At 38.9% G+C, this 17,593-nt stretch overlaps 1 protein-coding gene across 2 annotated transcripts in view; it reads left to right on the top strand.

The window, feature by feature from the left end:
- Positions 1–341: 341 nt before the first annotated feature.
- LOC126710605 (protein TIC236, chloroplastic) overlaps positions 342–17,593 on the top strand; it is a 51,516-nt gene continuing 34,264 nt past the window's right edge. Inside the window, exons 1-5 of one of the 2 annotated variants that reach the window (XM_050411154.1) lie at positions 342–533; positions 1,414–3,434; positions 15,768–15,966; positions 16,078–16,137; positions 17,299–17,403. In XM_050411154.1, coding sequence (XP_050267111.1) covers positions 1,531–3,434; positions 15,768–15,966; positions 16,078–16,137; positions 17,299–17,403 — 2,268 coding nt within the window. In that variant the 5' untranslated portion in view covers positions 342–533; positions 1,414–1,530. The remainder of the gene's footprint in view (positions 534–1,413; positions 3,435–15,767; positions 15,967–16,077; positions 16,138–17,298; positions 17,404–17,593) is intronic. The other variant, XM_050411155.1, reaches the window with a different exon arrangement.

Below are 17,593 nucleotides of genomic sequence, written 5' to 3'. Positions count from 1 at the left end.
TTCAACATTCAAATTTACTTAAATGAAAATTTAAAAGATAAAATTCCGAACTTCCATGATCCAGATTCCTTATATACTATATAAATTTATTTATTATTATTATTATTCTTTGGAGAAAGTCCTAATATGTATAAATGATTGCATTTGTAATCCCAAATGTGTAGCATTTTAAAGTGCCAATTAGAAAGGGCTCTAGTGTTGTGTTGGATTGGTAGTGAAGTGACTGATCCACAATGTCCGGCATTTTAGCCTAGAGATAAGGTCATTACCGTAATAAAACATATTCTCCAGTGGCATTTTCGTGAACGAAGCCAGTAATATTCCTCTCTCTCTCTCGCTCACTCTGTTCCTCTCTTTCCCACCTAGGCAGATACAAAAGACCACCCTCCACCCCAGCTATTATTCAAGCAAGCAACCGCAAAACAAAAAGTAGCCACACCACGTGCTCTCTCTCAAGCAAAAAAAAGAAGAAGCTCTCAAAGGATCAGAAAAATAAGCAAATCAGTGCCAAATGCTCAATCCTCTCACTTCAGGTTCAATTCTCTTCCCAATCCACCATTTTTTCAACGTATTACTTGCTGAGAAAAAAATTGATGAAAATTAGGTTTTTGTCATATTTCTGTGTTTTGTTGCCAATAAATGAGTTTGTTAAAGCTGCATGGTTGTTTTCGGCTTTCTGGAATAGAAAAATTTCAACAAAAAACTTTGAACTAGTGATTTTTTTATTTATTTTTTTTTAAGGAAAAATGTTTTTGTTGGTTATTGTCATTGGATTAATCGACGTTGTCACTGTCGGTTACTATTGTATTTCTTTGTTTTTTTTTTTTTTTTTTGATAAGTAATGAAAAGTTATTTATTTATTTATTAAGAAACAAAGACAACCTAAGTACACTGGGAATGTAGTATGGAGGCAATACAATCAAAGTCCCCAAATTAGATTGGTCTAACAAAACAGAAATTGAAAAACATGAGTTAGTACTGTATTTCATATGTCTTTTGATATATTAATAAAGTTTCTAATATCTGTTAACGCACTCTTTTGGTTGTTTAAAAACATGATTAATTAATTAAATTTTCGAAACGTATGTATATTTTACTTAGGATCCCATGTTGAATAAGCACATGTACGGCGTACCTCCATTCAAATGAGGCTAATGTGAGAGGTGGCGTCATTTTTAATGATCAGTAGTTACCTAAGAAGTTATCAAATTTTGAAAGTGTCATTGTTGTTCATTTTGCATTGGTGATGTGTAACGACTTGTTTTTTTTTTTGTGAATCATCTTTCCATTGAAAAGTTAAAAAAGTTGAGTTAATGAACAGAACAACATGAGTTTTATTTAAGATTTAATGTTTAGATTTATTTTCCTTTTGTTTGACTCATTAACTGGAGGTGGTTTGTTTTACTTTCTTAGGATTTGTATGCTTGGCCACATTGTAATGTTGTGAATTGTTAGGGGGACTGAGAGCGGGTTCTTGGTCCCCGGCTGATGACTGTGCTGTCTGGTGGAGTTCTATGTTAAGGGGAGATAATGAGTGTAAATCTCCATTGCCCGTTTCTTGGGACTCCGCTTCATGGCTCTTTAAATGGTAGAAACAAAGGCAAGTTTGTTTATCTGGACAGAGCACAGCGGGGGAGAAGGGCCTTTCGAAGGTGTACATGTGCAAAACAGGATCCATGGATAACTCAGGTGATTAGGTTCTCAAATTTGTGTGGGCAAAATGTAGAGTTATTGAGGAGAGCCCTTAGGTCAAGATATGAGTCAAAGGTAGAATGTGATAAAGAACCGTTTTTCCAAAGCAAGGCTTTGATTAGGTCATTGTCTCCCTTGTGGGAAGAGGGATTTCTTTTAGTTAGGTGCTCTGTATTTGCAGCAGTGATATCTGGGGTATGCCTGTTGGTATGGTATGGGAAGACAAAAGCAAAGGGTTTTATAGAAGCCAAGCTTTTGCCCTCTGTTTGTTCAGCAGTCAGTGAACATATTCAGCGTGAACTTGAGTTTGGTAAGGTCCGAAGGATTTCACCTTTGAGCATTACGTTGGAGTCATGTTCATTTGGACCTCATAAGGAAGAATTCTCTTGTGGTGAGGTACCCACTGTGAAAATTCGTGTTCATCCTTTTGCAAGTCTAAGGAGGGGGAAGATTGTAATTGATATGCTTTTGTCCCACCCAAGTCTCTTTGTTGCGCAAAAGAAGGATTACACTTGGTTAGGGATACCCACTTCTGAAGGTAGTCTACAGAGGCACCCATCAACTGAAGAAGGGATTGATTATCATACTAGAACCAGGAGGCTTGTTAGAGAGGAAGCAGCTGCTCATTGGGAAAGAAAAAGAGACGATGAAGCTAGGAAAGCTGCAGAGATGGGTTACATTGTTTCTGAGAGAAGTCCCAGTGCATCTGAAGCTGACACTTTAAAAGAGGATGCAATTCATTCAACAGATTTAATACACTCCAAGTCTTTTTTATGCATGGATGAGAAGATGCACTGGAGTGATCATCATTGCATGGACACTGGTTTTGATTATAACATGAAGCATGCAGATTTGGAGAAATCATTTGGTATTAAGATTCCTGGTTCAGGACTTAAATTCTGGTCTAGAATGATTAAACTGCCTAGAAAGCGCAAATTCAAGAGGAAGGCTAATGGAAGTGACATTTCTGCATCTAATGCTTCTGCCAAACGAAGAATTCTTGAGCGCAGTGCATTAGCAGCACTTGCATATTTTCAGAATCTATCACTTGTAAAGTCTGCTGAGCTTTCTCAGTCATCTCAAGATTATGATGTTATGAAACTCAACGCTCTTTTGATGAAAAGTGAGGTTGATAGTCATGCTGGCACTTCTATAATGAGCAGTCATGAAGAAACTTTAAAAGTTGATAACCTTAATGGAAAACAATGTAGAGATTCAGGAGTCAAGGACCTTACTGTAAATAAAAATGATACTTCTCTTTGCAATTTATCTCCTACATCTGTAGGAGATCAGAAAGCCAGTGGAAGTTTACCGTTGGTTGGAGATGTTGCAGGAGCTGCTAACACTAATATGCGTAATGAAAAAAATGGGGGTTTAGGTGTTCATGATGAAAATTTCCAGAGTCAATGGGGCCAGACAGCTGAAAATTCCACTTTTAAAAAGCTTGAGACTTGGCTTGCAAATTACCATCCAGTTCCCATTTGGCCACTAAACCTACAATCATATTTTCCATCTTTCTCTAGGAATGTGGGGGAGCTGTTATCTTATCTTCTCATTGGTCCCATGAAAAATCTGAAGTCAGGCATGGGTCCAAAAGTTGAAGATCTTGCTGCAGAACTTGTTGACGGGGTAGATGTTGTGCAGACTGAAGGCATTGAGAAAATTCTTCCTATTACACTGGATTCTGTTCATTTCAAAGGTGGAACACTGATGCTTCTCGCATATGGTGACAGGGAGCCTAGGTAAGTGCCATGTCTATTATTTTTATCACTAATTTGTTCTGAAATGTCAGATTACCTTTTCACTGGCTTAGGACATCAAATGATTCATATTGGTTCTTTGTATTCTGGATTTACTTAATGTTAATACTCTTACTATCGTTATTGGATTCTTAAGGGGCTATTTCTTGGTTGGACTATGTTATCAGTGGCCCTACATAAACATTGTAATATGAAAAACATGGAAAGCTATAATTTTGAAAAAAAAGAAAAAGAAGCTTAAATCAATCAATGAAGGAAACTAATTCACATGTTAGCAGAAAGCCATAATGATTATGCTTTTTAGAATACTGATAATCAATGGATTAACCAAGTTCAATGACCTGGTAAAAGTTTCTAATTGGATCAACCATTCATTTCCTGTTTGAGATGATTATAGATAGCAGGAAAAATGTCTCTTGATTAAGGAACCAATGTAGCCAATGATGGTCTGTCTGTGTTACCATGCTGGCAAGAACAAGATTGAACCATGGTGGTCCACCTGCAACCTGGTTATGATATTTAGAGTTTACAATCACTACCAAATTTTTTTGCACATAAATTCAGGTGATATTAGGTCATTGGCCTTGGATTTTGATATAAGAGTGATGAAACAAGTTATAAATTTGGTGAGCACACTTATAAAAATAAATAAATGAATAAATCTGGCGAGCACAATAAATTGTAGAATTTGCTTATAGCTTTGCCCTTGTAATGAAATGTCCTCAAATGATTTAAAATTGATAAGAACAGCTGTTGGACGTTTTAATTCAGAGTTTAGACATTCTTCTTGTCTTTGCTAGGTATTATTTGGGGGCACATACCCCACGGGTTGACTGAAACCAGATATGTCTGCTTTCCATTAAACTAACAGCATAATAATTATGCATCTCATTTTTATGGATGTAAAAAGTGTTGAGGCATTACAATTTTCCATATGGGCATTAAAGATAATTAGTGCTATTGGTCTGTCTTGTACAAAATGATAATTAGTGCCAAAAGCAACATGTTCATAAAATAGCTGAATGATAATGTTTTTTTTTTTTGATAAGTAAGAAGAGAATATTATTAATAAAAGAAAACCAAGAGAAATACAAAGAGTTCACGGTAGTGGACAAAGGAAAAAGGAACAAAAAGACAGAAGTAGCCCCTAAACTATTCTAATAGATGAAAGAAAATCCAAAAGGGTAGAACAATCCGTGAAACCCCATCATCGAGACCAATCAAAGAGGGTCCGCTGGTAAAACTCTAATAACTGAACCACAGTTTTCTCTTCATCCTCAAAAGACCGCCGATTCCGTTCAGTCCAAATAGTCCACATTAAACAGCTTGGAACCAAATCCCAAATATCAGAGCTATGCTTCCCAATCCAATGATACCAACTAAATAATGAGTCCACAATTGAACTTGGCATGACCCAATCAATTCCGAACAATCGAAGCATATACATCCACAAAGAATGAGTTATCGGACAAAAAAGTAATAGGTGATCCACAGACTCCTTATTGCAACAACACAAGCAACAACGATTCACCAAAGTGCGACCGCGAAGCATAAGATTATCCAAAGTAAGAATCTGACCATGGGTTGCTGTCCACATGAAAAAAGCCACCCTTTTAGGAACCTTAACTTTCCAAATTCCTTTCTAAGGGAAAGTGGAAGGAACTGCATTTCAAATCTTATGATAAAAAGACCGAGTATCAAACTTTCCACTGCTATTAAGATCCCAACAAAGCCTGTCACACCCTCCACCCCTAAGAATTTGGGTTTGGATGAAATGAAGAAGGGAAAGGGAAGCTGCCAACTCCCAATCATTGAATTCCCTATGAAATTTTAAGCTCCACACTCTGTCATTATCACCCACTGGAGGGCTTAACACATTAGAAATACTAGTCTCCTTATTAGCCGAGCACAAAAATAACTGAGGATAAAGAATTCTAAGAGGAACATCCCCAATCCACTTATCATGCCAAAAAAGAATGCGAGAGCCATCCCCTACCACAAAAGAGAAATGCTTAGCGAAAGTGTCCAACCCTTCGCTAATACTCCGCCATAACCCACAACCATGAGCCCTAGAACAAGCTCTAGTGCACCAACTCCCTTTTCCCTCCCCATATTTCATGGCAATGACCCTCTGCCACAGATGCGAGGTTTCATGGCCGTACCTCCAAAGCCATTTCCCTAATAGGGCCTGATTAAAAGGCGCCAATTTTTGAATACCTAAACCACCCAACTCACGCGGTAAACACACATTTTCCCAAGCCACCAATGGATATTTGAAACTCTTAACTGATGAACCCCACAAGAAGTTCCTTTGAATGCATTCCAATCTTGTCGCCACAGCTTTAGGGATAGTAAAAAGAGAAAGATAATAAGTCGGAAAGCTTGAGAGGGTACTCTTCAGCAAGGTGAGTCTACCACCCTTTGACAAATAAAGCCGCTTCCAACTTGAAAGCTTCTTTTCCATCCTCTCAAGGATCGGATTCCAAACAGAGGCTGTTTTGTACAAAGTTCCCAAAAGCATACCCAAATAAATCATAGGCAGACTGCCCACCTTGCACTAAAGGATATTAGCCAAAGACTGAATATTTCGCACCTCCCCAATAGGGACAATTTCACTTTTCCCCACATTCACCTTCAAACTAGTAAAGGCTTGAAAACAAGTCAAAACCAACCTAATAGAAAGAATCTGCTCTCTAGAGACATCACAGAAAAGAATGGTATCATCAACAAATAAAAGATAAGAAATACGGATACCAATAGAATTAACGGATACCAATAGAATTAATAGGGCCCACATGAAAACCCTGAATGAAACCACCTTCCTCCATTTTCTTCAGGATGCGACTTAAAACCTCCATGATCAAAAGAAAGAGAAGGGGAGACAAAAGATCTCCTTGTCTAAGACCTTTAGAGCTACTAAAGAAACCAGCAGGAGAACCATTAACCAGAATAGAGAAGCGAACTGTAGAGACACAAGTCGTTAGCCATCTCCTCCATCTATCCCCAGAACCCATCCTCTCCAGCAAATAAAACAAAGCGTCCAAATTCACATGATCATATGCTTTCTCAATGTCTAACTTACACACCACCCCCGAAGTATGACATTTCAGTCTACTATCTAAACATTCATTAGCAATAAGCACTGAATCCAAAATCTGTCTGCCACCAACAAAAGAATTCTGTGACTCCGAAATAAGTTTATCTAGGACCCGCCTCAATTTGTTAGCTAACACCTTAGACAACAGCTTATACACACTGCCCACTAAGTTGATAGGCCTAAAATCTTTGATATTCAAAGCATTGTTTTTTTTGGGAATCAGAGACCGGAAAGAAGCATTCAGAGACCGTTCAAACTCAAAGCTCCTATGGAAATGATCAAAGAAAGCCATGACATCTATATCCACTACACTTTAGCATTTTTGAAAAAAATGCCATAGTGAAACCGTCAGGACTTAGAGCTTTGTCACCCTCCATCTCTTGAAGAACCTTTACCACTTCCTCCTTAGAAAAATCCCTCTCTAAATCAAGCTGCTCATCCTCCTCAATACTAGCAAACTCTAAACCATCCATAGAAGGGCGCCAATTATCTGACTCAATGTACAAACTCTGATAAAAATGGACCACCTTAGACCGCACCTCTTCCTTCTCCTCATAGAGAACCCCATCCACCTCTATACCCCGAGTATGATTAGTTCTTCTATGGGAGTTTGCAACCTGATGAAAGAAACGAGTATTATTGTCCCCCTCCTTCACAAATAAAATCCGGGACTTTTGTCTCCAAGAAATCTCTTTCAAAGAGGCAAGATGAGCAATCTCACCTTTAATCTGAATACGACGAGTTTGATCCTCTTGAGAAAGACCTGACAAGTTCTCCCTAGCATCCAAACCCAACAATTCAGATAAAAGACATTTCTTCCTAAAGGCCTGATCCCCAAATTCCTCCTTATTCCACTTTTTCAAGTCCTATTTAAGAGCTTTTAATTTACGAGCCAGAATAAAGCTAGGAGAACCCGAAAAGCAATACCCATTCCACCATTGCCGAACCCTCTCTACAAAGCCCTCTTCTTTCAACCACATATTCTCAAACTTAAAGGCACTCCGACCTTTATTGACACTACCCGCCACAACCAAAAGAGGGCAATGATCAGAAACAACATGAGGGAGTACCCTTTGAGACACGTTTCCAAAGTGATCTACCCAATCCACCGAAGTTAGGGTTCTATCAATTCTTGACATACAAACTGTCCCCAAATCTCTAAACCAAATAAACGAAGCCCCTTCAAGGAGTAAGTCCACTAGGTAGTTAGCCTCAATGAAGTCTGAAAAAGCAAACATAGATGGACTAAAAGCCTCACAACCAAATCTCTCACTCGGATACCGAATGGTATTGAAATCCCTAAAAGCACACCATGCCGTATTCCACCTAGAGTGCATCCTTGAAAGTTCTTCCCACAGAGCATCCCGCTAATTATCCTCATTAGGCCCATACACTCCAGAACAAGCCCAAACAAAATCATCTACGACCCCCTTCAATAAAACATTAACCGAAAACAGACCAACAACACAATCAACTTTTTCAAAAACTCTCTTGTCCCAGACCAGTAACACCCCCCCTGTAGTATTGATTGCATCTAGGACAACCCAATCAAGGAACGGACTACCCCAAAGGCTACGAACAACAAAAGAGTTTAAAGAAGACAGCTTAGTTTCTTGAAAGAAAACTATATCACACTTCCACTCTTTGAGAAGATTTTTATATACCTCTCGCTTCTGAGGATTATTTAATCCCCTAACATTCCAAGATAGCAGCCGTAAACTCATTTAAAACTGGTAATTGCCCCCGTACCTACTAAGAAGTCTTTATTCCTAAGCCCTTTTTGCTTGGAGTTCACAAGACCTTTAGAGGACCTAACACTCACAACATCAACACAGTTTTGTTCAAGAAGACGGAACAGAGCCAGGCATTGATATTCATGCTTAACAATAGGAAAACCCACAATTCTACAAAATTTTATCATCGGGCTACAAACCCATTTCGAACTTACCTCTGACCCTTGAACCTCTCCATCATCACCTTCCTGGATCACCTCCAACCCCTTATGATCATTGGGATCCCATTTAGATAGAGGTGAGCACTCCAAAAGACCATTCTCATCCTCTCCATGAAAACAACCACTAGGATTAACTACTCTACTCTTCCACTGAATCAAAGAATGCTCAGGCCCTTCTTGAACCAGCTCAACCCCATCCAATTGGCTCAGCGACACTGGCTGAGCAATAGGATTGCTCCATATCACTCCCTTCTCACCAGAAACCACCGTGGAGTCATCTTTCTCACCGAAACAAAGACCTTCCTCGCAACCCAGACCCAACAGAGGAGAAAAAGAGTTTTGGGCAGAAGAAACATCAAACCCAAGTCCAGTGGGCCTCGCCGTCGCCCCTACCCTCAACACACCAGCCATCGGAGTATGGGTCCCGTCCCACAACCTCCGATTGGTCCCCATTGCACCGGAAAACCCAAAAAAAGACCCTTCCATTGCACTCGCAGGCGTCGCAGTGGTCACCGGCGACTCGGGACCCACTGTCGCAGTCGCCGGCACCTCTTCTGTAACCGGCGATCCAGAAGCCGTCCTCAATGTACCTCTTGAGCTCTCCCCAGTAGCCCACGAAGATTGACTATCAACGGAAGCTTTAGAGGAACTGGGTTTGACCATAATACCCTTAAGTGATGTTACCGTGTCCACTAGATGGGCTTTGACAAGCCCACCAGATTGCTTAAAAAGATTAGGCCTGTCACTTAAAACCTTGGGCCACCTAGAATCCTTAGCACCCAGAACAGACACAATACGTTTCCCGCCCTCCAGCTTACACACTCTCAAAGCCAGAATGTCAGGAGTCAGCTTAAAAGTGAAGGCCCGCGTGGGTCTACCATTTATGACTGAAACTTTGCCATTTAAAACAGAACCATTTTTTGAAGGGACTCCAGGAATCCAATGCTGCCCCAAAAATGTTCCAAAATTTTCAAAATTCCTGGACTTTTGCTAGTTGCCTAAAGTAGACAAAAGATTCCCACTCCGGTCATCACCAGCAGACTGACCTCCTCCTCTACCACCACCATTTATGGAGGAAACTTCAGCCATAGAAACCGGTTTAGCACCAGTGAAAAAATTTCTCAACTCTCTCTGAAACAGAGTCCAACCTACACGATTGGTGCTTGCTGGTATCATAACACACCCTCGACGAGCCCCACCATAGTATTCAGCTAAGACCACAAAAACACGAGCCTTATTTGACTTCTCACAAAATTCCAACAACTTATTATTTTCCTGGAAACGTTTGCAGATGGAAACTTTCCCCGGCACCCAATCATGAATATCTGCAAAACCATAAATGATCACTCCAAACCTTTACGTCCTACCCAAATAGTGTGCTTGACATGCTGGTTGTTTTCATGTATAGCATACGAATCATGTCACCCACCATTGAAAGAAAAAGAGAAAAACTTAGCATCAATACGGAAAGGAATCTTTCTACCCCCATGTTCTGAAACAGCTGGAGAGGTAATAAGGTTTGAAGCTGGTTTGATAGTAGTTTTAGAAAGGGAGAAATCGGGTACCAGTGGAGGTGTGGGCACAGGAGGTTTGACAGGCAAGGTGGATGGTTGTAAGGGGTGTGATGGGATAGAGGGATGACAAAAGGTGTAAGGTGGCAATCCAAATGGTGGGAGTTGATGTGGAAAAAGAAAATGATAGGGAGGGAGGGGAGGAAAATGTGGGACAGTTGGTGGTAGGAAGGGGAAGAGAGGGGAGTTGGGGGAGGTTGGTGGTGAGGGTGTGGGTGAGGGTGGGGGAGGGAGAGAACACATGTTCAAGTAAGACACTCGGAATGATAATGTTAAGATGGTTAAGTAAAAAATACAAGCAAAGATATGATTCAAAAGGAGGAATTTGCTTAAAGATAGGGGTGACCCCTATAGATGAAAAAATGAGGGAGAGTTGCTTTACAGTTGAGATGCTTTTGGTCATGTGTAGAGGAGAGTGATTAATGCTCCGATGAAAAAGAGTTAGTCGATTCAAGTCAAGGAAACGAAAAAAGGTAGAGGAAGAATCAAAATAATATTAGTAGAAGTAGTAAAAAAGGACATGTCAATTAAGGTGGTAAAAGAGAGTATGTTTTGGATAGGATAGAATGGTGGAAAAGAAAACATGTGGCCAACTCTGATTAGTTTGTTGAGGATCCATAGTAGACCCCAAAATTTTGGGTCTAAGGCTTGTTGGGCCTGTCTTGTGGGGTTGTGCATATATATATATATGTCATACGTGAGTTGAATATTTATTTATTTATACATAGGAAATCATTTTTTGAAAGATTCTGGTTTTTATACTTTGGCGGGTCTCCAAGATCTTTTAGTGTTATACTTCCTTCTTTTTCATGTTTATGTGTGCAATTATTTTTATTCCTTGCTGAATTACATTGTACTTGAGGTTTGGATAAAGCTTTTATCTGTACATATTACTTGCATTTTTTGCATTTGAAGTTCCATTACTGGGTTTCCTCCTTTCATTTCAGCATACTGATTGTTCCTCATATCAAAATAGTTGGTTATGGCTTTTAAACTTGTGCAATCATACTTTGGTAGCTTGTATATGAAATTTGGGTGAGATTTATTGATTGAACTTTCTGAATTACATCCTCAAACTTAGAATCGTGGTTCGCGATGAAAGGCATAGTAGGATTCGATATGAAACTTAGAACTGTGGTTCATTAGTTAACTTTGTAGCTTGATTATAATTGAAGTGATTATGGATGATATGTTCTGCTAGAAAATGAAATGAAATTGATCATGCATAATGAATTCTTTTTTTGATAGGTAATCAGAGAAATATTATTAATGAAAATAGTAAGGAAAAATACAAGTTGTTCATGATGATGAACAACAGGTAATGGAAAAAACATACAACAAAGAGAAAGAAATCAAAATGCTATTCTAAGAGAAAACATAAACTCAGAGAGAGAGGAACAATCAGTAAAACCCCAGCAATGAGACCAATCAAAAAGATTACGCAGGCAAAGAACATTTAACTCTTCCAACATCTTCTCAGTGTCCTCAAAGGAGTGGCGATTTCGTTCCAACCATACAATCCACATCAACCTGGAATCAAGTTCCAAATATTCGAAATACAATTCCCAAGCCATTGATGCCAGCAAAATTATAATCCCACCATTGAGCCTGGCATGACCCATGTATAATGAATTCTATATAAAAGTCTGCAAATATGCAATTGAACCATGTATGATTTTTATATAGAGAGACAGAGAACATGATGTAGGACAAAGGGGACGAAGCCAAATCAGATTTAGAATCCTAGAGGGGACAATGGGGATGTATGATTTTTATATGGAGTTCATTGCTTCATGCACAATGAATTCTATGATGTTCCAGGGTTTTGAATAGAAATCCATGAACAATGTTAGGACTCTTTATGGGGTGTTTGGGCCTATTTGATGGATGGGTAGTTTAGGGTTTTGAAATTTTGGATTTAAGGGTTTAGAGTTTGCTAGGTTTCAAGTTGGAAATCTAAGGATGAAAAAGAAAAAGAATTACCCTCTAGGCATCATGCCTAGAATTTCCTTAGCATCACATTGATCTGCCATTGCAAGGGGGTACTTTTACTTGGTCAAATTCTTGAGAAGTTGCTTTGAAGGCTAGGCTGGACAGATTCTTGTTTTCTGCAGATTGGGAGGATAAGTTTCCTACAGTTTCTCAAAGACTGATGTCTAGGTTGTGCTCGGATCATTTTCCAATTGTCCTTGAGGGTGGATCTTTCCAGAAAGGGAGTAAGCCGTATAGATTTGAGAATATGTGGCTTAAGGATGAGGGTTTTGTGGATAGGGTTTGGTCTTGGTGGGAATCCTATCAGTTTCATGGTGCACCAAGTTTTGTTCTAGCCAATAAATTAAAGCTCTTAAAAAATGATTTGAAAAGATGGAATGTGGAAGTGTTTAGTCATGTTGAAGATTAGATTAAAAAATTGTGGAAGAACCTGAGTGTTCTAGAGAATATGGAGGATAGTCGGGGTTTGTCAGTGGAGGAAATGGTAGAAGTGGGAAGAATTCGTGATGAGCTAGAAAAATCTACTTTGTTGGAAGAAATATGTTGGAGGCAGAAATCTAGAGTTCTCTGTGTTAGGGAAGGAGATAGGAATACTAAATTTTTCCACCGTATAGTTAACTCTCACAGGAGGGTTAATTCTATTGATAGGCTTATGGTAGATGGGGAGTTATCTTTGGACCCGGCAGCTAGAGCAGATTGTATCTCTTAGTTCTGTAGGCAGCTTTACTTTGAGGATGTGGCTCATAGACCTGTTTTAGATGATGTGGATTTTTTTAGTATTTTAGTGGAAGATGCAAGTTGGCTGGATAGGCCTTTTGAGGAGGAAGAGGTGTTTGGGGTGATCAATGATTTTAATGGTGATAAGGCACCTGGGTCGGATGGCTTTTCCATGGCATTCTTCCAGTCTTGCTGGTGTGTTTTGAAAACAGAAATTATGGCTGTATTCCACAATTTTCATACTCAGGCAGTGTTTGAGAAGAGTCTTAATGCTTTGTTTCTTACCCTTATTCCCAAGAAAGTGGATGTTGTGGAGTAAGGACTTTCAGCCTATTAGCTTAGTAGGTGGGATTTATAAGATTATTTCTAAGGTGTTGGCGAATCGGCTCTGTAGGGTGGCGCATGGGCTTATTTCGGATTCACAAAATGCCTTTGTGAAGGGTAGACAAATTTTGGATTCCGTCTTGATTACTTCTGAATGTATTGATAGTAGATTGAAGTTAGGAGTTCCAGGTGTGTTGTGTAAATTGGATGTGAAGAAGGCGTATGATCATGTGAGTTGGGACTTTTTAATGTACCTTCAGCGTTGTGGTTTCTCAGAGAAATGGAGAAAATGGATAAGGTATTGCATTTCAATTGTAAAGTTTTCGATTCTGATTAATGGTAGTCCATCTGATTTCTTTGGAAGTTCTAGGGGGCTTTGGCAAGGGGGCTCATTATCTCCATTGTTGTTTGATATTGTGATAGAGGCATTAAGTCGTATATTGGATGTGGCTGCCTCTGCTGGGCAATTTTCATGCTTTTCTGTGGGTAGTATGGCTGGTCCATCAGTGATGGTGTCTCATCTTCTATTTGCAAATGACACTCTGATTTTTTGTGATGCTGAACCTTATCAGATTGCTAATTTGAGGGCGATTCTTGCTAGATTTGAGGAGGTGTCAGGGCTTCGTATTAATTTGGGGAAATCTGAGTTGGTACCTGTTGGTGGGGTGCACAATTTGGAGGCTTTGGTGGGTCTGTTGGGGTGTGGGCAGTCTTCTCTGCCTTTGAAATATTTGGGCATTCCATTAGGTGCTAAGTTTAGGTGCTAAGTTTAAAGACTTATCTGTTTGGAATCCTATCCTAGAGAGAATGGAGAGGAGATTAGCAGGCTGGAAGAGAATGTATTTATCTAAAGGGGGTAAGGTGACACTAATTAAAAGCTCACTCTCGTCTTTACCTACATGTTTCCTTTCCCTTCTTCCTTTACCGGGTAAGGTGGCAAAGCATATGGAGAAATTACAGAGAGATTTTCTGTGGAATGGGATTGGTGGTGAACCTAAAATTCATTTAGTTAATTGGGCCAAGGTCTGTAAGCCTTTGCAGGCTTGGGGGTTGGGTATAAGACGTTTGGGAAGCTTTAATTCTGCCTTGCTAGAAAAATGGTTGTGGAGGTATGGCATGGAGACTGATGCTTTATGGAGGAGGGTTGTAGAGGCAAAATATGGGAATAGTTGGGGTGGTTGGTGTACGAAAAAGGTGACAAGTGCTTATGGGGTCAGCCTGTGGAGATACATTAGAAGTTGCTGGTTGAACTTCTCTAAACTCCTTGTATATGATGTGGGGGATGGTACTAGAGTGAAATTTTGGAAGCATGCGTGGTGCGGGGATTGTACTCTACAAGAGGCTTTTCTGGAGCTTTGTTGTCCTAGTAGGTCGAAGGATTCCTCGGTGGCTGAAGTTATGGGTTGGTCTGCTGGGAGGTTTCACTGGAATGTGCAATTTCGTCGTCCACCATAGGATTGGGAAAAAGAATCCTTTGATCGGTTTATGGGGATGGTCTATTCTTTGACAGTGCGGGGGTTTGGCTTAGGTAAGGTTTGTTGGAAGCCGGCAAGGAATAGAGGTTTTGAGGTTAGAGGATATTATAGCTCCTTCTACCCTCCTACTATTGTTTCCTTCCCATGGAGAATGATATGGCAATCGAAGGTTCCTCCACGTGTGGCTTTCTTTTCTTGGTCTGCTTCCTTAGGTAAGATCTTAACAACAAACAACTTTTGTAAAAGATGTGTGATAGTGCTTGATTAGTGCTATATGTGTAAGAGATGTGGGGAGTCGGTGGATCATCTTCTACGTCATTGCTCCATAGCTTGGGAGTTGTGGTTTGTGGTTTTCTGTTTGTTTGGTATTCAATGGGTTATGCCTTATACCGTTCTTGAGTTGTTTGAGGCTTGGCAAGGAAAGTTTGCGCGACATCGTCACATTGATGTTTGGAGATTAGTGCCTCATTGTTTGATTTGGAGCATTTGGCGTGAAAGGAATGCTAGAAGCTTTGAGGGTTGTGAATGTTCCTTGCTAGAAATTAAGTCTTTTTTCTTGCACACTCTCTTTGAATGGAGTGTGGTCTTTTCTCATTTTTCTTGTTCTTCTTTTCCTATTTTTCTTGATCGTTGTACTTTTGTTTCCTGATTTGTGCCCCCATAGTACATCCCCAATGTACTCGGCTTGGCACTTTTTCTATTATAAATAATATTCTTACGTTACTTATCAAAAAAAAAAACACTAAATAGGCTTCATAGCTTCTAATTTAATATATATATATATATATATTTCTCCTTAATAGAGAGCATTACATCAATATAAATAAATGACTAATACCTATTCCTAGTGGAACTTGGACCCTAATAATCCCAAACTAAATGACTAAACTAAATACAACCAAAATAAGACCCTATATCCCATCCCTAGAAACAAAAAAGTTACAAAATTGCCCCTTGCACTTGAAATTAAATTATAATTAACTTGGCTTCTCTTGCCTGTGTCAAAACATCTTTATTGAGTAGCGTGTAGACCCAATAATGTGTTTGATTTCTTGGATTCTTTGGATTGATGTTTTTGTTTAGGAGCAGCTGAGTATATAGCTTGTACGCTTCAACTGTGTCCCTGAACTTTTATACATCTTTTAAGTTTTAATACGATTACTCTTTTACTTATCAAAAAAATAGAGAGATGGAGAATGTCAATGGACATGTGACGTTTCAAAATCACTATGGTCGTGTGCATGTGCAACTGAGTGGACACTGTAAGATGTGGAAATCGGATGTAGTGTCTGAAGATGGTGGCTGGTTGTCCACAGATGTTTTTGTTGACTCTGTTGAGCAGAAATGGCATGCCAATTTAAAAACTGCTAACCTCTATGTTCCGGTAATGTATACAGTGAATGTGATATAGCTAAAATTGTCTACATTCTGCTCTATGCATTTGGTTTAATGGATTTTTTTATGTGCCCTGTATCCTGTTTGTCTTTTTGTGCAGCTTTTTGAGAATATTTTAGAGATTCCAATCTTGTGGTCTAAAGGGAGGGCAACTGGTGAGGTGCTTCTCTAACTTCATCATAATTCTTATCCTTCTCATGTTCCAACGTCTAATGAGGACCTATCTCATATTTTTAGATGTCTTATGACATCCCAATTACAACTCCTTTACTTTGCATCCATTCTAAATTTCAAGAGCTGCTTTGGTATTTAGTCTTTTGTTGGTTTTACTTATTTCCACCATAATTTGGACTCTAGTATGTGGAGAAAGTTCTGTTGGAACTTTTTTAATGCTCCCAGGTGGGGTTTGTGTTTAACTCAAAGAGACAAGATGATTGTTCAGGTTTGGGTTTGCTGTGGGGGAGTCACTCTCTGGTTCAGAATGTGACTTTCTCAACTCAATAAAAGAAAGATGCTTCCTTGCAAAAAAAATCAGTATATTCAAAAGACGAAAGCCAATTTCTTGTTTGGTTTTTAATTTGAGTTAGATATTTTAAAAATTTGTATTGTGGTACTTTAGTAGTCCGTATTTTGGTCTGCTGAAGCCTACTGAAGCTAAGCACTACATTATAAGCTTTACTCTGCTTACTTGGAAATTGGGATATTTGGACTTCTCTCTCAATAAGTACAGTAGGCTGGCTATAAAAAAAACCTTGATATCTCTAATAATATAGTAAAAACCTTGAATAATATATACTATATTATTAGAGATATCAATGTTTTTTGTATAGCCAGCATACTTTATTTATCTCTTCTTTTATAGAGAGAGAATAGACCTTCTGAGATATGCCTGCATGGGGTAATTCTGACTTCAGATTTCTAGTTTAGATGTTGGCCGGGAAAAATCAACAGTTGTTTAAGAAATGTAGATTCTTATTGGATGGTACTGCATATGCTGTAAAGGTTGATAATAGCTGCCTTAATGAGTGGTATATGTTACACAACTTGAGACTGTAATTTGGCCATCTATTATATATATATTGTAAAAGGAAAGTGAATATGAGAATTACTTTCACAAGGATTTTGTTTGGTTATCTTATTCACTTTCTAAATATAAGTTGGTGTAGTTTGTAATTATTTTTCTATATTTTTATTTTTTTTATAAAGTAGTAGTAATTTACTGGGAACAAGGAGATACTTTCAATTTAATCACAAAAGATTCCATTTTTTCTCATAATTTGATTTACTATTGTGGATCAAATATACCATCTCTGTTTTTCAGGTTCACATGTGCATGTCAAGTGGAGAAACATTTCCTAATCTGCATGGGCAACTTGACGTGACGGGATTGGCCTTTCATATATATGATACTCCATCATCATTTTCTGTATGTCCTAGTTTCAGTTGCTGTAAAATGCTTGCCTTTTCTTATTTGAAATATTCTTGCAAAGTACCATTTTATCATATGTTTAGTTTCTCCTTGTTGCTTGTTAGCAAGAGTGCAAGACCTCTGTATTTGTTATGCAGCAGGCTCTTGAATCTCTTGCAGTATGGCTTATGTCAAGGTGATTTTTGCA

The sequence above is a fragment of the Quercus robur genome, chromosome 12 (genome assembly GCF_932294415.1).
Source record: "Quercus robur chromosome 12, dhQueRobu3.1, whole genome shotgun sequence".
NCBI classification, from domain to species: Eukaryota; Viridiplantae; Streptophyta; class Magnoliopsida; order Fagales; family Fagaceae; genus Quercus; species Quercus robur.
This window is presented reverse-complemented; position numbering and strand designations above follow the sequence as displayed.